This window comes from Coptis chinensis, chromosome 5 (genome assembly GCF_015680905.1).
Source record: "Coptis chinensis isolate HL-2020 chromosome 5, ASM1568090v1, whole genome shotgun sequence".
Taxonomy (NCBI): domain Eukaryota; kingdom Viridiplantae; phylum Streptophyta; class Magnoliopsida; order Ranunculales; family Ranunculaceae; genus Coptis; species Coptis chinensis.
In genome coordinates, this window is record NC_141460.1 from 85,191,676 (window position 1) to 85,213,486 (window position 21,811).

The 21,811-nt window shown below is 37.5% G+C and overlaps 3 protein-coding genes and 1 pseudogene across 4 annotated transcripts; 1 reads left to right on the top strand and 3 right to left on the bottom strand.

The window, feature by feature from the left end:
* Nucleotides 1–1,712: 1,712 nt before the first annotated feature.
* MK (mevalonate kinase) lies at nt 1,713–4,590 on the top strand. Its single transcript, XM_086561326.1, has 5 exons — nt 1,713–1,969; nt 2,045–2,291; nt 2,386–2,639; nt 3,302–3,715; nt 4,246–4,590. The coding sequence occupies exons 1-5, from the start codon at nt 1,747–1,749 to the stop codon at nt 4,362–4,364; spliced, it is 1,257 nt and encodes a 418-aa protein (XP_086417452.1). The 5' UTR covers nt 1,713–1,746; the 3' UTR covers nt 4,365–4,590.
* On the bottom strand, nt 4,384–10,573 carry LOC147499554 (glucose and ribitol dehydrogenase-like; annotated as a pseudogene). Its single transcript, XR_015195932.1, has 2 exons — nt 8,881–10,573; nt 4,384–8,655 (listed from the first exon to the last, which is right to left on the bottom strand). The product of XR_015195932.1 is annotated as a glucose and ribitol dehydrogenase-like (transcript).
* A 59-nt stretch (nt 10,574–10,632) lies between these two features.
* On the bottom strand, nt 10,633–11,463 carry LOC147499555 (uncharacterized). Its single transcript, XM_086563501.1, has one exon. It carries the CDS (start codon nt 11,461–11,463, stop codon nt 10,633–10,635), a length of 831 nt encoding a protein of 276 aa, XP_086419627.1.
* On the bottom strand, nt 10,700–20,952 carry LOC147499556 (NADPH-dependent aldehyde reductase 1, chloroplastic-like). The gene is given in 8 exon segments (XM_086561327.1): nt 10,700–12,860; nt 12,966–13,019; nt 13,022–13,359; nt 13,501–13,851; nt 13,853–13,872; nt 16,174–16,177; nt 20,273–20,301; nt 20,303–20,952. Coding segments are annotated over 8 exon segments (969 nt in total). The 5' UTR covers nt 20,393–20,952; the 3' UTR covers nt 10,700–12,777.
* Nucleotides 20,953–21,811: the final 859 nt, after the last annotated feature.

A 21,811-nucleotide genomic window follows, 5' to 3' on the forward strand; every position in this document is an offset into this window, starting at 1 on the left:
GTTTTGTTCACCTCAACATATTCATTCAAAATTATAGCGCGATACGTGTTGATCTTTCGGCTGCATACTAATGGCGCACAACAATCAAGACCAAAAATCCCACGAAGGCCGGTTTTACACACAAGGTTTATTGCATGGACAATTATCACAATACGAAAAAAATTAGGTATGAACATACAAAGGGTAACCTAATGCCTTATGGAAGCTTATATTAAACCTCCAAATCTGAGTTGCATTGAAAGTTTGTATATGGTGAGCTAGACGCGAATGATGAAATGAAAAAGAATTCAACTAGAGTATTGTATGTTATAATCACTCACTTGAATTAGAGTCATTCTAGGGCGATTGGATTTTACAAAATAAAACTCCACTGATACAAAATATATATTTACTTTTGGACGGTGTTTTGTCTATGCTTTATGATACTTTCTCTTTGCAATTGATAAGGTGAAAAAATGGATTGAGGTTATGTGATCTCTTTTGTTAAAATTTAATACATTGAAAGTTCACCCTTTTGGGTTATGGATGTCATGGAAGAAGCAACATTCACCGGGTCGCATTTAGCTTTATTTGTAGTGGAATTATTATACAAAATAAATAGCAAATGGTAAATTGGTAATGCATATATTGTTACTAATGTACATGAATTTTTCTGTTTGTTTCATGGATTGATGCAGTGAAGGCTTCCCCTGAGAAGGACCTAAACAAGTTTTGCGAGCTCATTGTTTTATCTTTCAGTGAATATCACTTGCATTGGTATACTTCTTCTTACATTTGTATTTCATTATTTTCAAGTACCTATCTAAATTTGCTCTCAAAAAGGAGTTGATCCTGTGGACTTGAAGGCAATAAGGCACACAGGAAGTTCAAGAGCAAAACATGATAGTAAGACCACCCTCATTTGGTATTCATTCTCTACAAATGCTTTGGATTTGGTACAACTAAATCCCGCTCAATGTTTCCCATTCCAATTGGGTTTGAGCAAACTCCATTTTTTGAAAATTATTCATTAAGTAATCTAGGAGATGTCAAACCTGAAATGAGATTTAGAATAACATTTTGTTCACAACCCAATTGTTTCCCAATTGAGTTTTTTTGGACCAGTAAACAGCATTACTAATAATGAAGAATAGGGGGGATAACATGAATTTATTCAATTTAAAAGAAAGTTTCAAGAACCGAGTTTTATATTTCAAAAATATGTCGATGAGCCTAAATGCAGAAAAATGTTTAGCTTAGTTCACATGTTAGTTGTGTTGCATAATTGTATTGTCGAGGATGCAACAACAACCAAAGGAGGTTTCTACTTTTTTCGTTATTCACTTAGATTCACTCAGAAATTTCTTCCTTGGTTCCCCCTTACAGAATGACCTTTTGCAAGAGCTTCTGAAATTTATTACAATGTCGTGTTAAAAATAAAATGGCTTGGATCTTGGGAAGAAAAAGAACCAACATCTTCAACTTCTACAAGTGTTTGAAGGTGTGCCTCTATGTCCTTAATTTTATTTCTTCTTTGTTAGTATAGTTTGTTTGGGTTTTCTTTCTATGAAAGTACATATCTGATTCATGTCTACTTTTATTACATTCGGGTGTATTAAGGGTTCTAGCATCCCATTAATAGAATGATAAAAGTAAAAATTGTTCATTGTGAACTATGAATGTAGCAGGTTCGGCCGCAGGCGGACTAATTGGTTAGTAAGATATATAAAGATTGATTTAAAAGGTCGGCTATGCAAATCATGTCACATGTGGGTGGGCCTTATCCATATTGAAAGCCCAAGAAGATTGTCTTCTTTGTCTTGTTTGGAGAAATTAACAGAAAAAACAGACAGAGACAAAAAAATGGAGGTAACTGCTCGTGCACCCGGAAAAATCATACTATCCGGTGAACATGCGGTCGTTCATGGGTCCACAGCTGTTGCAGCTTCCATTAATCTATATACCCAAGTTTCTCTCCGTTTTTCCAATGGTATTTTTCTAATGCTTAGAACAAGTTTGAAATACTATTCTTTCTGACAATGGCTATCCTTAATTAATTATGTAGAGAGTAATGATGGGTTACTAAAATTTCATCTCAAGAATATGGGATTCGAGTTTTCATGGCCAATCGAAAGAATCAAAGAGGTACTCCCTGAATCAGGCAGTCCTCGTTCGTCCACGCCAAGATCATGCCCGCCAGAATCTATCATAGCGATTACCAATCTAGTTGAGGAACAAAATATTCCAGAGGCTAAAATCGGTCTTGCAGCTGGCATTACTGCTTTTATCTGGTTATATACCTCAATCCACGGGTGTGTCTCTTAATATATATGTTATTTAACATTTAAATTCATACTTTGTTGTATTAATTTAGTTTCGTCTTCTATTCTTTTTATTCTATCTCAGTTGCAAGCCTGCTACAGTAGTTGTCACTTCTACTCTTCCTTTAGGGTCGGGGTTGGGTTCATCTGCATCATTTTGTGTCTCAATGTCGGCTTCCTTGCTTGCATCGTCAGATGCTGTAAATTTGGATTTAGGGCACCAAGGTTGGTTCTCTTTTGGGGAGAGTGAGCTTGAGTTAGTGAACAAGTGGGCTTTTGAAGGTGAAAAGATAATTCATGGCAAGCCATCTGGAATCGACAACACTGTAAGCACATTTGGTATGTTACACTAAGTGTTAGGCCATGGATGACTTTATGACTTCATTTTTCATACTTTTGTGAATCAGTATTCCTCAGACACATGTGGTGCTTTTTGTGTTCTCTATGCACTCATTCATCTGTCTCGAATATTTATTGGATGTTTTTCTTTTAGTACTCAAATATTTATTGGATGTATCTTGATGTTAAACAGAGTTCCACTCTCTTCAAAATTTCTGACCACTTTCCAACCTTTTGGAAATGCTCATACTGGGAACATCGTTAGTTAGTTACATCGATCTCTTTATCTGTATCTTTGTTCAAGGCATTCGTTCTTATTTTTCAAGTTATACCTCTATAATACTAGTCCTATTTGTAGTAGTATAAGGATATTCATTAACAATAACTATTCAAAATGGACATTTATTAATCGCCACCAATTGTATAAACATCTATGGAAAAACTTATTGGGCCTTATCTCCTAGTCTTGCCTTGTGGTAGTCTTTGTTTTGTAGATTTTCTTCAAAAAGTTGCATTAGCAATATCTTTGTATATTTCCTCATAACTTTGGAATGTATTTTTTTTCAATTTTCTAGTTTGTCAAATGATTTTTTCTATTCTTTTCAATTTTGCAAAAAGGTTGTTTTATGGGGAGTTCATTTGAATTTCGGTTAATGTAACAGGCAATATAATCCTGTTCAAGTCGGGCAAATTGACTCTCATGAAATCTAGTATGCCACTCAAGATGCTTATTACTAATACCAAAGTTGGGAGAAACACAAAGGCATTGGTGGCCGGTGTTTCAGAAAGGGCCTTAAGGCATCCAGATGCTATGGCTCATGTATTTACAGCAGTTGATTCTATCAGCAAGGAGTTTTCTTCCATTATCCAGTCACCTGCATCTGATGACCTCTCCTTAGTTGAGAAGGAAGGGAAGCTTGAAGAGTTGATTGAGATGAACCAAGGTCTTCTCCAATGCATGGGTGTAAGCCATGCTTCTATAGAAAGTGTGCTTCGCACAACTTTGAAATATAGGTTAGCTTCCAAGCTAACTGGAGCAGGTGGCGGAGGCTGTGTATTGACATTGTTACCAGCATGTATCCAACTTCTTATTTGGTTTATACCATCTTCTGATTTACTTGAAAAGTTACTTTTCCCATTTTTGCTAGTAGTAAGTAATATTGGTTATTTGTATGCTTGTTCTGCCATATTTAATATGCTCTGTGAACTGGATACAATGTGTTTAATGTTTCCATTCAATCACAGTGCTCTGATTTGTTTACTTTACAAGAAGGTTCTAAGTGACGAAACGCCTTATATGGCGTTTCTGCACATTTTTTGTTATATGTGCCATCTTACATTTTTCTTTAAACAGAAGATGGGGTGGGGAACAAATGTTCCTTTTTTTAGAGGGTGGCATGAGGGTTTTCTAATTCTACTTTAAAGAGAAAAAAAACACGGAAGTATAGTTTATCTAAATCTGCGGTAATTTATGAAAGGGCAATCGATAGAAGTCTACCATATTTCAGTACATTGAAGGATTATATCTTGCCGTTCATTTTCTGTATTTCCTGATTGTCTTATTATTGCTTTCTTCGCCAATGGATTCCTTGACCACATGTATCAGTGTTAGCTAAAACAGTTGTTGACAAGGTCATTGCCGAGCTTGAATCGAGCGGCTTCCAGTGCTTAATAGCAGAGATTGGCGGAAAGGGTGTCGAGATATGCTTTGATGGTTCCAGCTGACATTTCCACTGCATCACTAGATCAAAGTAAGATTCAATCCTGACTACAATGACGTTGGCCACTTTCTCAAGTTTTTGCAAAATATTTATGCTTTGACTGATTTTCATTCATCGTATGTGATCATTTCAATGTTGTATTGTCTTCATGCTGAATGTATACTCAATTTGTTGCATGTATGACCTTCAGAATTTGCTAATGCTGATTTTTTAAATCAAGGTTCATAGTCTGTCACTGGTGTTTGAAACAAATCTTGGTTGTGTTATTTGTTACTTATTTTCTTATGTGTGTTATTTATATCAATATAGGGACAATCTGCTATGTTGTTAACGTTTTTTTTATATCTATCACACGCATTTATACTAGTTTTCTTATGGGCAAACTAATCTTCTAGGATTACTTTTTTTTTTGAAAAATTAAGATGGGGTTAAGGTAGACCCCCACCTGTTATATTGCAAAAGGTTAAACCTTACAAATCCTCCCTAAGAGTTAGGTCATTAAAAAGAAGTACACAAAGACACAATAATAACTATAGGCTTCAAGCCTAACATACTTAAGACAGTACACTGACCATGCTACATTCGAAGCTAAAAAGTAGAGATAGTAGTCCTATTTCCTAGTCATGATTTCCTTAACAATCTTATGATGATCCTTCCTAAGATGATTCTGCGCTTTCTCGTAGCTGCAAAAGAATCCTTCGCAAGTGCAACACACATAACTAGTGAGTCCCAAGGTACCATCCCAATACTCTTTGGTGTAGTCCTCAAGACGTCTCATCTTTTTGTTTTTCGTTAGCGACTTTACCTTCTTCATCATTGCAAGCATAGACTCTATTTCTCCTGATGCACATTCTTGAATCCTTTTGCTTCTTTTTGGCTTCACAGTAGTCCATTGATTTTGATCCTCAAAAAACGTTACATGCCTTGATGAGCTCTTAGGCAAAACAAGTGTTGGGCCTACTTTATCTCCAAAGAACTCGGTTTCATTCTCTGAGAGATCATCCTCTATGTCCTCATCATATCTAACAACTAACCCTTCATACATATCTCATTCTCTACTATTCGGCAGTTGGCTTGTCGGTAAAACTTTATGTCGATAACTCTCTTTTGTAATTGCCACTCCTTCAATTGTGCGCATGTTAGCATGTGACTCATCCTTTAAATAGGCTTCACTAGAGTTCAAAAACAGTGGCTCATTCTCATGCTGCTCAACTTGTACCTCAATATGTTCCCTATTCACATAAGGAACTATGTCAGTAATCGGTGTCTCATTTGTTACTGGATTGGGCACTCCAAGATTTGCAGTGCCACTAGTTTCATCCCTTTCCCCTTCTTGAGGAGTCCATCTCCTTGTACTTCTAATGCCACATCTTGCCGTAGAATGCCCAAACTTATTGCACTTCGTACATGAGAGAGGCTTCCATGTATATTCCACCCCGACCACCACATCTTTCCCTTTCACTTTGAGACGAACTGTAAGTTTATATTTGTGATTCACAGAGATCTCTACACAAACTCTTGCAAATGAAAGTCGTTTTCTTTTTGCAGTAGCATCATCCATGAACATAGGTCCTCCGACTAAATTGGCAACATATGATAGGTCATCTAATGTCCATAGTTCTTTCGGAAGATAATTTAGTTTCACCCACATTGGAGCTGTTGTGAGCTTACTTCTCTGTGCTTCAATATTCACACTCCATGATTTTAGCACAAAAATCCTTCCTGCAATAAAGACTAGTCCAGTTTCCAGTACCATTTGCCGATCCTCATTACTAGTAAAGCTTATGTAAAAAAGCTCTTTATCTGTTGTTATCTCAAAGCTAGTCTTTAGCTTCCATGTTTTGGTAAAAAAGTCTTTAACAAAAGGGAAAGACAATCGCTTATCAAGAAAGTAGCCTACGAGATAATCATCCCATTGTTGGATTCCTTGGTCTACCAAGTCATTTGGGACCAAAACAACACCATCAAAGAGAATCGGTGTAAAGCTTTTGAGAGTTGTAAGAGTTGTTGCTGCACTAGATCCTTGGAAAAGAGAACTCCAAGAAGTGTGAGTGGAAGTACGAGCTACTAGCCAGATTACTTGATGAATTAGCCATAGAAATGAGAAATTGAAGAATATTTCTTGAATCTATATCCTATTCAAGTCCTAAACAGGGAAAGAACAGCGGAAACGAAGAGATAAGATAGGTTACCGACCAAAAAATTGCCAAACAAAGTAATTTTTGGGAGTATTGGATCGAGAAACAGGCTAGCTTATGTTACTCCCGGTCGCCTCTAATAGTCCCCATGAGCCTCGACATTCCCTTGTAATGAACGATAATAAATTATTCCTAAGTATCCATATAGTGATATTCACTGTTTCACAACTTCTGGAACTTCTGGGTGTGCAAATTGCATTGGGTGTGCAATTGCAAGTATTCCTTGATTGCGTTCACTTTACCCGCTTCTTGTTTAGTCGTACTGAATTGGCATTCCTAGCTCCAGTTCAGCTCGAACCATCCCACATATTGTTATTTCACTCCATATAAAGAATAATAATTGATTTACAATTCCACTCTAAAGAAAAATAGAGTTGCCATGAGTGGTGACAATGGTCTCCCACATGATTTTGAGTGGAAGAGTTCATGATAATTCAAACGCCTCTTCCGAATTCCGATGTCAGCCACACTGAACATTTTGCATTCTATGGACCGGATGATGGAAATCCACGCTGAACATTTTGCATTATGTGGACTCGTTGATAGAAATCCACACTACATATTATCGGAAAAAAAAAATCCGCACTACATGTTTTTTAGGTTGGTCTCAAGGTTTCGAGTTAAATAGTCAATTTAAAGAAATGAGAAATAAAACAAAATACATAAAATAAATCGTTCCTTGGGTGGATTTGGTGGAAGAGTAAAACCTTTTGAAACTCTGTTCCGATCCTGAATTTGCCCTTGTAAATCATTATTCGATTGATTATAACTGACCCGGGTTACATGCCGGCCTATTGTCTAATACAAACCTTTCACACCCTTACTACTTACTGACTTACTCTCTTTTCCATATATACATAATCAAACACCACCACTTGCTCGTAACGTACCAATTACCACTTATTACTACGAAATACTGACTAACTCCACAAAAAATGTTGTGACCTATTTCGTTAGTCCTTTTTCCTCCTCTCTCTTCTTCCTCACTTTTCCTTTTATACACTTCCCACTGCGGCCTTTCTAGCCATTGATCTTCTCGCCCATCTCTCTCTCTTCCTTCGACCACGTGGCCTTTTTTCTACCACACACTACACCGCCTACTTCCTTTATCCTCTGCCTCTCGTTCCATGATTCTCTACGGTGCCACCGGCTTGTTGGGCTTGGTGGACCTCTTTAATGCCCCTAACCCATTGGGCTTTGTGGACCTCTAGGATCCCGTAACAAAAAAGTAGACAGAAGAACACCAAAATCTCAAGTACATCAAGATCTTAAGCATTGACTATGGTAGCACCTGCAAATCAAAACAGCAATGTGAACAACCATCTGGGAACAAAATATGAAAAACACGCATCAAAACCAATCTAATCATGAACTTACCATTGGGATGGAGGACTTGGCCAGTGAAATAAGAAGAATCCACATTAGAAGCAAGGAAGACATATGATGGTGCAATTTCATGGGGTTGGGCCATCCTTCCCATCGGCACATATGATCGGAATCTTGAGGTCTTCACCGAATGAGGCTGGTATAAGTGGAGTCCAGACTGGACCGGGGGCTACACCATTGATGCGTATTCCTTTACCTCCTTGTGAAGGCTACAATTGCGCCTTTTGTTGAAGTGTAATCTAGTAATGTTGGGTGCCTCTTGTAGGCATTAACTGATGTAGTGTTGATAATAGAGCTTCCCTCTCCCATGTGCTTCAGAGCATGCCTGACCATGAAAAAATGAGAGAGAGTGTTGGTCCTAAACACTCTTTCAAGTCTAGTCTCATCGATATCCTCGATAGATGGTGCCTTATATTGCTCTGCAGCATTGTTCACTAGCACATCAATGCGTCCAAAAGCACTCGCAACCATATCAACAACCTTCTTGCAGTTCTCGTCATAACTGAGATCCATAGGTATTGTTGTCGGGTCCTTTGCATCACTAACTTTTGCTTGCTTAAGCATTATGAGAGTATCTTGTGCATCTTTATCTTCACAACCATGCACATGTATTGGTGAAGGCCACAGTTGCACCTTCAAGTGCGAAGTAAAAGCACACTCCCCTACCTATTCCAGAGTCACCTCCTGCCACTAATGCTACTATACCTTTCCCTGTACAACAGCAATATTGCTTATTATTAATTTTCCTTAATATATATGCATGCACTGGAAGTTTAAATCACATGGTATGTATATGTTCTACTACATATTTGCACTTGAAGTTACATCCATACATGAGATCTATGTCCACTATCATTACAAGCATGTTTAGCTAAAATACATTTAAAATTATTTGTACAATGCATTATGTATGTCTAGAGTCTAGAGAGAATACACAAAACTTGTTGGATGGCCTGTAGTTAGGGTTAGTGGCTTGTGAGATTGGGTTCATGACATATTCTTTCCCTGGTTGCTTCTCTTGCTTTTGTGGTGGAAATTGTTCACCACCTGATGCCATTCTCTTGAAATCAAATCTTCTCTGTGGTTGAGATACAATAAATGATTTCCCAGCTGCAAGAATTTCAGGTTTCCGGTGGCATTTGAAAAAATTGTTCCGACTAGAACAAAGTGAAGTAGATTTAAGTAACACATTTGAAGAAGGAAGTAGTGCAGCACAAGAAAAAAATCTATCAGTCTTTATGATGAAGTGAATCTCCGCTCGTAATATAAGAGAAGTCCGTCCTAGCTATCCACACGTATCACCTAAATCTGCAAATGTGTCATGTTGGTGATAAATTAGAGAGAGAGAGATTGATTTGAGAGAATATTTACTTGATTGATTTCTATAGAGATTACAAGTTCTTAAAATAGAAACTAAAATAACAAAGATCTAAGATCGGTACAAATACAAGCGGTGCGAATATAGCAAACAGGACTCGAGGCGCGGGCGCGCTCGAGAAAGTGCTTGAAGATAGTGCGGGCGCGCTCTGCACTTTGACTTGTGAATCAACTTCTAATACTGCCCCTCAAGTTGGAGAGTGAATATCAAGAACTCCTAACTTGCGAATTAATCTAAAAAAAGTGTCCTTGCCGAGAGGTTTAGTGAAGGCGTTAGCCACCTGATCTGAGGATGGAACGAACGTAGGTGATAGTAACTTGGCATGTATCTTGTCGCGTATGAAATGACAGTCCAATTCGATGTGTTTCGTTCGTTCATGAAAAACTAGATTTTGAGAGAGATGGAGGGCGGCCTGATTGTCGCAGAATATGTCCATCGGAGAAGGATGAGAGATGCCTAAGTCATGCAGAAGATACTTCAACCATTGAAGTTCACACGCAAGGGTAGCCATGGAACGATATTCGGCTTCAGCAGAAGAACAAGATACAATGCTCTGTTTCTTTGTTTTCCAGGATATAAGGCTAGAACCAAGAAAGGTGTAATAACCACTAGTAGAACGACGAGTGACAGGGCAGCCAGCCCAATCAGAGTCACAGAAACCAGAGATGTGTAAAGAGCTATTAGCTGATAAGAGAATCCCTTTGTTGATCAAACCTTTAAGGTAGTGGAGTATACGATGAGCAACATCTAGATGTGGAGTCCGTGGGGACTGCATGAAAAGGCTGAGATAATTAACAGAATAAGTGATATTTGGATGTGTAACTGTGAGATATAAGAGACGTCTAATCAAGTGACAATAGACAGTAGGATCTTGAAGTAACGTGCCATTATCGGTATGGAGGTTGATGTTTTGTTCCATAGGAAACTCAGAAATACGACCACCAGTGGTACCACAATTAGACAGAATGTCCAAAAGACATTTGCGCTGTGTAAGAAATAATCCTTCTTTGGAACGAGCCACCTCAATGCCCAAGAAATATTTTAGACGTCCCAATCCAATCTTCTTCTTCGATAACTAGTCCTGTCAGATTTGCTTGTGAAGTGGTATTACCTGAATCAAGCAAACTGAGAAGTTGGTTGTATTGTTCAGTGGAGAAAACAGGAGAATTGGAGTCCGTAGCAACTGAATTGGCTTGAGCAGGCTTGGGGGGATAACTATGCAGTTTGTAACATGTACCAATATAATGTCCAACACGGTTACAGTGATTGTAGAATGGACGAAGCCTTGGCCCGGTGGCCCCGGTGGCCCTCTATATCCGCGTGGTGCGCCAAGGCTGAAGGGAACCAAAGTTGTCTTTCGCGGGAGGTTTAGATGGGTCTGGTTTCGAAGAAGAAGCCCAGTTGGCCTTTTGTAAGTGAGTACTCAGGGCAGCAGCGTCTGGAGCAGAAGGAAGAGAGAGTGCATGAATCTCTTGTTGCTTCTCTTCTTGTCGGATTAAAGAATAAATCTTAGACATATGAGGAAAATGATCAATTAAGAGAATTTGACTGCAGATGGATTGAAAACAAGCATCTAGTTCTTGCATGAATGTCATAGAACGACCGTCTTCAACCTCCTTGGCAAAAATAGATGCATGACCACAAGTACAAGCAGGCATAGTAGACAAAGAACTTAATTCATCCCATAAAGATTTAAACAAAGTGAAAAAAACAGATACCGGACGATTGTCTTGCTTGAGAAGAGTGACGGAATCCTTTAGTTGAAAAACCTTGGGTGCATTAGTTTGTGAAAAACGATTACCTAGATCTTTCCAGATTTCGGATGCAGAGTCGGCATAAAGGATGCTTCTACGGATATCTGGAGCAACAGAATTGAGAATCCATGAAGCAATGAGGTTATCACATCGCGACCACTTGAATTTTTCTTTGGGACTGCTGGGAGTTGTGACAGAGCCATCGACAAAACCAAACTTATTATTTGCTTGAAGGGCTCTAGAGATAGACAGTAACCAAGTCGGATAATTGTCACCGGATAACAGAAGAGATACGAGAATAGTTGTGGGGCTATCTGAATGGTGGATAAAGAAAGGATCATCGGAACCTGGAGGAGAGTTATTATTGGTGTTTGAGGCGTCGGCCATTGGAAATTGAGAAGAGGCGGAAGCTTAGAGCGGTTAGGGTTAGGATTTGGATCGAAATTAGGCTGATACCATGATAAATTAGAGAGAGAGAGAGAGAGATTGATTTGAGAGAATATTTACTTGATTGATTTCTATAGAGATTACAATAGTTTATATAGAGATTACAAGTTCTTAAAATAGAAACTAAAATAAAAAATATCTAAGATCGGTACATATACAAGCGGTGCGAATATAGTAAACAGGACTCGAGGTGCAGGCGCGCTCGAAAAAGTGCTTGAAAATAGCGCGGGCGCACTTTGCACTTTGACTTGCGAATCAACTTCTAACAGTTGGTAAATGCATAGAGGTAAACGTGCCATGTTGGTGTGGATAGAACTAAAACTTGGACTAGTAAAATGTTAAAACAGCTAAAAACCTAAAGCACCAGGAAGTCGGGAAAGCATTGTCTTCCCCAGATCGAAATATGTTATGAAAACTTGGGTTATACTCTTCAGTATTACCGTAATAACCAGTCGCACGAAATGGTTTCGGGCCGACAGCGGCACAGATGTCCCGGGATTACCATACGACAGATGTAGTGGAAGTTCACAGGAAAACATAAACTACCTGTCTACCTAGCATATATGTATTGTTTTCACCACTACAGTTGGAACAAAAAAACAAGATGTCATTAAAAATGTTATTGCACTGAAAAGCCTTGCTGCAATTTCAAAATTGCAAAGTTTCAGCTGTCATATGCATTGCATTTTTTTATACAAGTGAACTGTCCTTTTTTTATTTCAAAAGCGTGCCCTATTAATTATATATTACTCATTTGTTGAGCATAACAGCCTATGCTTATGGTTTAGTGTGACTGTGTGACTCAGTAATACATTAGCACATTAATTTAACGCGTACAAATTTAGCGTATTCTGTCCAGCCCAATGAATCCTCACCGAATTCACCTTGATTGTGTTCGAAATAATTTTATCAATTAGTTGTTTCCATAAAGTATTGATTCATCATGTTTCTTCTGTCTGATTTTTCCCTCACCTGCATTTGATATTAAACATTCATAGAACTTCAGCTTGCCAGTTCCCCTGAACTGGTCGTGAAGGAGAACCGAGCAGTTGCTAATAAGTTTTAGCTACACTGATAACACCACTACCAAGTAGCAGCACAAATACACTATGTTCACCACCACTTATATCAGAAACTTAAGGCCATAGCTTTTATTTATCAACCGACTCTTTACCTACACACGTCATGACCACACTCAAAACCAACCAACTACATTCTACACACATAATATAACACTCATTTGACAATAGTGTATTACACCATGACACAAACCGAACCAAAAGCCATTAGGGTGGAACAGACATCAGTAGTCCACCAACCATTCACTATCACCCCACCTGCAAATTACAAGAAATGTAGTTTGAATGAAATTCACATACAGAAAAGGACAAAATAGAAACATGTCCCAAGAAGCAGAGGACCAGAGGTCAACATGAACCTACCATTAGGATGAAGGACCTGGCCAGTGAAGTAAGAAGAACACACATTAGAAGCAAGAAGACATAAGATGGTGCAATCTCATGAGGTTGCCCTGCCCATTTCATAGGCACTTCTGACCCAAATTTTGGGTCCTCGTCTTTGCTGAATGAGGCTGGTATAAATGGAGTCCAGACTGGACCAGGGGCTACACCGTTTACACGAATCCCCCGTTCAACAAGTTGTAGGGCTAGACCACTTGTGAAGTTGTGAATGCTACACTTGCACCCACCACTTGTGATTGTTACACTTGCACCCTTTGTTGACGTGTAATCAAGAAGCTTTGGGTTGTCTTTGTATGCTGTTACAGATGTGATGTTGATGATAGAGCTTCCCTCCGCCATATGCTTCAAAGCATGCCTACATGCATCCACATTTCACAAGTTTTAAATAAGCAAAAGTGTTGCCAATTCAGGATTGTTTAATATTTTAACTCTCAACTCAAATTTATCAAGTCCACTAATATCTTTCTCAAACCTTGAGCGATCACCATTATCTGACCATGAAAAAGTAAGAAGATGCGTGTTAGTCCTAAACACCCTTTCAAGTCGAGCATCATCAATCTCTTCTACGGAATGTGCCTTATGTTGCTCTGCAGCGTTGTTAACAAGTACATCAATCCGTCCATAAGTATGGACAACTTCATCAACCACTCGCTTGCAGTTCTCATCATAACCAAGATCAGAGGGTATAGCAATCGGGTCCTTCGCATAGCTAGTTTTGACTTGTTTGATCATCCCGAGAGTGTCTTGCGAGTTTTTTTCTTCTTCACTCTTGACATATGTGAATGCCACAGTTGCACCCTCGAGTGCAAAACAATGGCACACTGCCTTTCCTATTCCAGAGTCTCCCTGTCACTATTGCCACCTCTCCCTATAATAGGACAACATATATTCCAGGCCATATGTCAAATTCAAAGTTATATCTACTGATATTATGCTCATACTTGGGGAAAGATCAATGAGCATTACCATAAGTGGAGCTGTTAAAGGTTTCCATGGCTAGTGGATTCTGGAACAATTCATGTTAACCACATGAAGTACCATACGGTACGGTGAAGTACATAATGTGAAGGTAGGAGAATTCTATATATCTGTTCATCAATAGTTGTGCACATGAGCCTTGGGCTAGTAATGAGGCTACATACTCGAGAATAATGACAGCGCAGCACTATATGTTTGTATATAGGAGTCAAGCTTAGTTGAGCTTCAAATAACTGAGCTACCGGGCTTACTTCATTTTGCGTGTATGTACTGGGTTAGGAGCTGAGCCTGAACTTATTTTACAGCTCATTTTAAAAAACCAGAGTGAAGTTCGTACCAGTACCAAAGCTCGACTTAGCCTTGTACACCCTTGATCTACAATATCAATTGGTAATTGTATCCTTATAATTTTGTCTATTTGAATATCTATCTTGATGATCCTAAATTCCTGATTGTTTTCTTCTTTTTTTTGGAGAATAAAATTCCTAATTGTTTTCACATACATGTGAGATCTCTATACACGTCTTCTTTTTTCCCCAAAGACATGTATGTCACTCTGCATACTATGATCTAGTAAATGATTCATGAATCACATGGAAATGTGTACATATGTATGACTTAGAAAGAATAATATATAGGAAGCTGATGTGTTAGAATAGTTGTATGAACACAGCAACTAAAGTAGAACGAAGAAATAAGATAGCAATGAAGAAACAAGGACAAGAAGAATTAGGAATAACCAAGTAATTATCATCCTTAAGGAAAGATTTAAGCCCTTCCAATGGTGCGAGAAAGGCAACAATGGCGTCTTCCTCCGCGGGATTCAATGGTTAACAATGGCGACTTTGCACTAGAACAACGATACTACCTGGCTGAACGACAATATAACTCTCTCTCAAGGCGAGGAAGAAGAGAAGAAGAAAAAGGATCGGTTTGAGTTTTCGTTTCTCGAGTTGAGTTTCGATCAAGTCTATTTTCTCTATGGACTCACATCCTATTTATAGAGGTTAGGAGAAAGAGAGACCAACTCCTAATAGAACAATTGAAACTTGTTTGCTTTCGAAAAAGGCAAAACAAGTTTAAAGCTATTGGTCAAACCACTACCCACAATGAAGCCCAAGCCCAGGCCGAACCCTACCCGATGTGGTGGATAACCAATGTGGGACTATCTACTATGCACTAAAGTGGCGAGAATACCATTTGTTCATCTCCTCCACTTTGCACACACACACACACACACTAGTATTTAGAAATACACAAGAGATTCCAACAATCCCCCACTATTTCAAAATACTAATAGTCCCCCACTATTTTGGAATAGGATATTACAAAAGAAATGGGTTAATGAAATGCCAGAGAGAATCGAAAAAACAATGCATAAGATACTGGTGCTTTACGGGCTTGAACCAGTCATAGGGTAACATGTCTTATAATATGTGAAAGTGGTGGATTAAAAAATTTTTGAACCAACATTCCCTTGTAGTAAAATAGAGGACATGCACCCACATTGCTCTTTCATTATATGTATATTTCGTTAGCGATTTTTGGCTTTTTTGGCCCTTGGTGCATGTTATGTGAATGCTCTAGAGTACTTGCACGAATACTCATAAGAACCCACCAGTTCTACATTCACGTAGGTGGATATCCATCAAGTGTACATAGCGGTTAGAATACACTATCTCATAAAAAATAATGGACTATGGATTCCATTAAGAGTAAAATAACTTCGGCCTTTTCTCATTGCTATTCAAGTTATACAAAGTATAATCAATAATGCTATCTAGTCATAGTGGGGCGTCTCAAAGAAAGACAATAGCATACCGGAGCGGCGAGGTGACTTGTTTTTCCCTTTGAACCTAATTCATGGGATCTCCAATCACATAGGTGGGGTTGCCGTCGATTAATAAGCCCTATCTAAGGCAAAAGTCCCATCCCCTCGACGTATAACCACTTGCCTCCAAAGAAGTGGTTTAGACATGTGGCCAAACTAAATCCAACCTAACATAATCTCTAGCAACTGCTTGATTAAGTTATATCTCAACTTACATGTATTCTTTTCCCATTTGCACATAAGATAACATGTCTTAGCTATTGAATGAGGCGGTTTGCAAAAGCATATACATATCGGAGGTCATTTTAGAGCCAATGGGAAGATTTGCCAAGAGGTTGCTAACCCACTCAACATCATCACATGCCTTTTCTAAGGCGATTAAAACTTGGATGATATCCAAGACACTCAATTTCCACCAAAGGTAAACACATAAACATTCTTTGGATCCAGTTTATAACATATTACCCTTCTAACAATGATGGAAATCTACTAAATATCATCCATAATCAATGGCTCTGCTATAGTACTTGGATAATCTAACAATATACATCAAAGTTCCTTATAAGGACACAATGGGTTATCCTCAAGATATGCCATTAATGTAGGCAATGTCATGTCTCACATACATTATCCATCAAGTACAATTGGCTACCAATGATATTGACATATTTAGTATGAGAAAACACAAAGAGATTATTTTTCATAAGATGGATATTTGCCACAAAATGTGTTAACACATGCTTACTATCATAATACCCATACTTTTCAATGAAAAATATTTCTACTAAGTGCTATAACAATATAATGAGACCAACATGAGTTTTAATTCCTATATTCACCGGTCATTCAATTCTCAGTGCCGAAATTCCCCCATATACCATCCGGCGGTAAGGTACAACCATATTCAAACGTCAACATCTTGACAAATGAATATAGCGATTCTGAGAAATGAGTTTAACAACATAATAAACTATCATTTTCAATGACGGTTTATGATTTCAAATAGGAATTTCTCTGTCTCATACACATTCTCAATGCTAGCACTCATGATATTAAATCATCTAAACAAAGAGATTTAACACATATGTCTTGCTTTTCTAAAGAAAGACACATTTTTTTTTATCAACAACGGTACTTTGACATCCATATGACACAAATATGTTGTTGAATTGCTCATGCCATTTATAGGCTTTGAATCAACTCATACAAAGATTTAACTAAATTGTATACCTTCAAACTCATCACCGGTACTACTTGGTATTGTAGTTCCGCTGACTAACTACTCAACTAGAGTCTTTAGAATTCGTAGTAGAAATTCTAGTTATATGAGCAAGGTTTCAAAATAGTATAAATTTTGTCTCCTCATTGAAACCCCTTGGCTATTATTATTAACATTGTATTTTGCAATACAACTATCACGTTTTAATTTTCTCTTGAAGATCCAATTCAACCTATAGATCCCCCATAAATCAAGAGTCCGGTTTAAAGGAGTTGTATCCGTCAAAAAAAAGACACTTCTCATAGATTTACAACTTCCTTATAGGTTAATGAATCTTCCTTAAGAAACATATAAACATCATCACCGTTAATGATGGAAATACTCATTGATAGTCTTCCAAATTTCTTGTGCAAAATAATGGGATTATCTTATGTAGTTCATTATGAACATTCAACCACTCTATGCCAATTTCTCGAAAAGCACAACCTCAAATAAAATTAGCATATAAGACATTCAATAATAGTGTGGTATCTACAAAATTGTTATCACTCATGACAACTGAAAACAAACATCACTATTATGAGTTTCACCAATGAACATCTACTTGATAATTCTAGGTCTCAAAAAAATATATATATATTTCTTTTAGATTCATTCACAATAGCCTTGGCAAACACCCCCACATTTTGAAACATTTTTGGATAGGCCCAAGACCTTTCCATACTTTGTAGTTCAATTGTCTTTCCAATTATCTTGTGAGATGAACTATGGTAAAAACAATGTCATGCATATGGGTCACTACCCCCCACAGCTCAATGGTTACTCAACCTAATCAAACTTACATGCAAAACACATTATACCGCTACAAACACTAAAAAGAAACAACAACAATAAAATGCACTCTTATGACAAGAATATACTTTACTCAAGTCTATGATTCTAGATCATATTAAACATAGTCATATTATGTTCATGCTATCTATATGAAAGGAAATCCACAAGTGATTCAAATGAATTTTAAAGAATAGAAGAATTAGATGAAAAAGGTTTTACCCGAGATAATATCATTATCATCCTTCTTTTCATCATTCAACATTCCAACTGTCATAGGGGAGACAATCCACGACTTGTATATCACCTTGGCTATTTATCCATAGTCATAGGAGGATAATGCCTAATAAGACAATCTACAAGCGTTACATCTCCTCGCCTAAAATAGTCACTTGGAGGATATTGTCTAAGAAGACAAACCATTACCTTACATCTCCTTGACTAAATTAGGTTTAAGAGGATATTGATTGTTTCCCCATATTGTTTCCTCTCGTGAAAATAACGATGCTCATTACTTAATAATATATGACATGGTTAAACTTCATGTCAATGTTAAATAATGCATTCATGCCAAACATGGTAAATATCATATCATAGGTTCGGGAAAAGTAAACTTTAAAACTGTACCTCACAACAAAAAAGTATACAATATTTAAGCAAATCTAGCCACCGAATATGCAAAACAACCGAGGACTCCACCTCCTCTTTTTATATGAGCTCAAGTAAGATAGAATACCCTATCAACAAGACCTCAAAATACTACCACAACATCTAATGGCTCAATCCATTAATGTCTTCAACTAGAAAAATTTACCAATAAACTATTATCAAGTTTAAAGTAAATCCACGATGATTAATATCCAAAACTAGCATGCTACACAACTTTAACATATGCTATATTGGATATAAGCTACAAGTTACTTCATCTAACATGTATTTTTTCACAACAATACAATTATAACCATCGTCTAACAACACGTTCACTCAATAAAGATAAGCAATTATGCATTGAATACATTATAATTACTATCCAAGATTTGAGTGTGGTTGATATTAACTATCTTAAGGTCTCTCTTAGACCATCTACATACATCTATATATGTACAAAGAAAATTAATATCAAACTACTTCTAGTCAAACCAATTAATTCCTCAGTGATAAACACGTATAATTTGTTGACTAGGTTATTAAAGAAGTTTAAGCTTAGAGATTTCCCTCCTAAGAAAAACTAGTATGCAACTCAAGGCAATAATATCACCATATAATCAAACCAAAAGAATTGTAAAGAGTGAAAGAATCGATACCTAACCCGATTGAAAAATCGGATTACCATATTTTCCTCCTAGAAAAACAGTTCAAAAGAACTGTAATTCTGAACCAGCTCATGAAGAATTGGGTATCAAGCCTTATACCACTGGAAAGCTCTTTGAATCAGCTTTTCAACCCAAAAAGCAGATTGCAAAACCGAGTTCTGAGCTGAAAGTTATAGCAGTTTCGTAACGAGTGACGCTTGCAGTCAAAAAGACGAACTTTGACGTTTTTCTTGATAGAAATCTCATATTTGACTCCCACAAACGTAGGAGAAAGGTCTACAACCATATAGGGTTTGATAAACCACAAAAGATCAATAAATATTGAATCTTTAATTGGTTTCCCTAACAAAAACGAAATTATTAGAAAATTTCTAAAAAGTCATAACACAATAACACAAAAATAATTCAAAGTAAAAGACTTATCTTTTGATTGTCAGATTAAAACACTCTCCTTTGTTCTACTACAAAACTCTTTCCTTAAGATTGTTAGAATAGTTGTATGAACACACAAAGAACTAAAGTAGAAACGTAGGAACAAGAGAAGCAATGAAGAAACAAGGACCAAGATGGCAACTAGGAATAACCAAGGCGCCGGATTAGTCGCCCTTAAGGAAAAATTTCCCACCAATGGTGCGAAAAAGCAATGGCGTCTTCCTCACGGATTCAATGGTTAACAAGATGGCGACTTTGCACTTTACCCTCTAAACGAAAATAATAAACTCTCTCGGGGTGAAGAAAGAAGAAGAAGAAAGGGCCGGTTTGAGTTTTTACGTTTCTCGAGTTGAGTTTCGATCAAGTCTATTTTCTCTATGGACTCACGATCCTATTTATAGAGGTTAGGAGAAAGAGACCAACTCTAATAGAACACCAAACTTCTTTGCTTTCAAAAAAAGGCAAAACAAGTTTAAAATTATTTGGTCAAACCACTACCCAACAACAAAAGCCCAAGCCCAAAGCCCAACCCTACCCGATGTGGTGGATAACCAATGTGGGACTATCTACTATGCACTAAAGTGGCGAGAATACCATTTGTTCATCTCCTCCACTTTGCACACACACACACACTAGTATTTAGAAATACACAAGAGATTCCAACAGCTTGTGGGAGGGCTTGTAATCATCCTTTGGAGGATTGTGGTGTTGGATCCATTGCATGCTCCTTGCCTGGATGCCTGTCTTGCCTTTGTGGAGGGAATTGTTGGCCACCTGATGCCATTGATCTCTTGCTGGATTGTTGAATTAACAAGCCAAAGATGTTGTACCTAGCGCCTGAATGTCAGTTTTCCGACGACTGAAACCAATATTCCCTACGAAGTGAAGTAGCTAGTGCACTTGTAGCTAGATGCAACATGCAAGTACACCAAAGAGCATTTTGGTTATGGAAAAAAACGGTGCTGATTATATTAGAGAAACATAGATGGATTGTTTTAGCAAAAAAAAATATAGATGAATTGTAGTACACTTGTCGTGGAATGTGTAATATGTGTCTAGGTGTCAAGTTGGTGCATGCACGCAAAGCAGACGTGTCAATGTGAGTGTTTGGTGACAAGACAAATAAGGAGGTTCTAGACTCTAGTAGGTGAGACTAGTGCGAGCTGAGACAAGGGTTGAGTACTTGAGTCCAAATGCTCATCCACTCTCTAGCTTAATTTGGCACAAATGCTCCTGCTGCAGTGCTGCTTAATGTTAGTTTAAGAGTCCTCACTAGTGGTCAACGTGTCTGTAGGTTAGCTAAGAGATTGAAGCATAAATTAATATGATCTAACCATGGAACAACAGATCCGTAACTTAAGAGCATCTTCAATTGTTGAATTTTCCTGTTAGTTTTTCTAGTTGATTCTTAGCTAAAATCAGCATACAATGCTGAAAATGTTGAAGAAAGTGATGGATTGAAAATGCTCTAACAATTTAACTTGTTGCCAGGGAAGTTTTGAAGCAGTGAATAGTTGGGAGAGATTAGAAATTAAATAATTATATTGCAAGTAGGGGGCGGATCCAGGAATTTCGTTGAGGGTATTCAAGTCAGAAATTTAACAACCAAATTTTTTTTTTAGTGTTATATAAAAAAATTTTTAAAAAAATCAACAAGTAATTCTGTAAAATCTTGAGGTCACTAACAATAGAAGGTTCAGTATAAACATATGATTTCAAAATGAAAAATGATATCCGCGAGAAATTGAATTGAGAATTCGAGATAGTTTGAGAAATAAATCCGAGAAAATATCGAAATAATAGAGAATGTGATTGAGAAATCGAAAACGTTTGGAAAGCTGGAAAAAAATGAAATGAATTACTCATTGGAGTAAAAGTAAGTGTAAACTTGGCCTAAATTACATAGTCCATAATCCAAAATGTTAAAAAAAACTTGTGAACTAATGAGCCAAGTTTTTTTGGGCTAAATACTAATGGGCCAACTTAAATACTACCAGTTAAGCATGCTACTTTTTTTTTTGGGCAAACTTGAATACCCTAGTTGTACAGTGGGTCCACCCATGATTGCAGGGCAATTTTGACACTTAAATAAGCATTTAATTGGAAAGGAAAACTAGTACCACTAATCAGTGGCAGACAGGGACAGAGCCGGGATTCTAAGTCAGGGGTGCGAGATTATGTGGACACCCCACCCCACCCCACC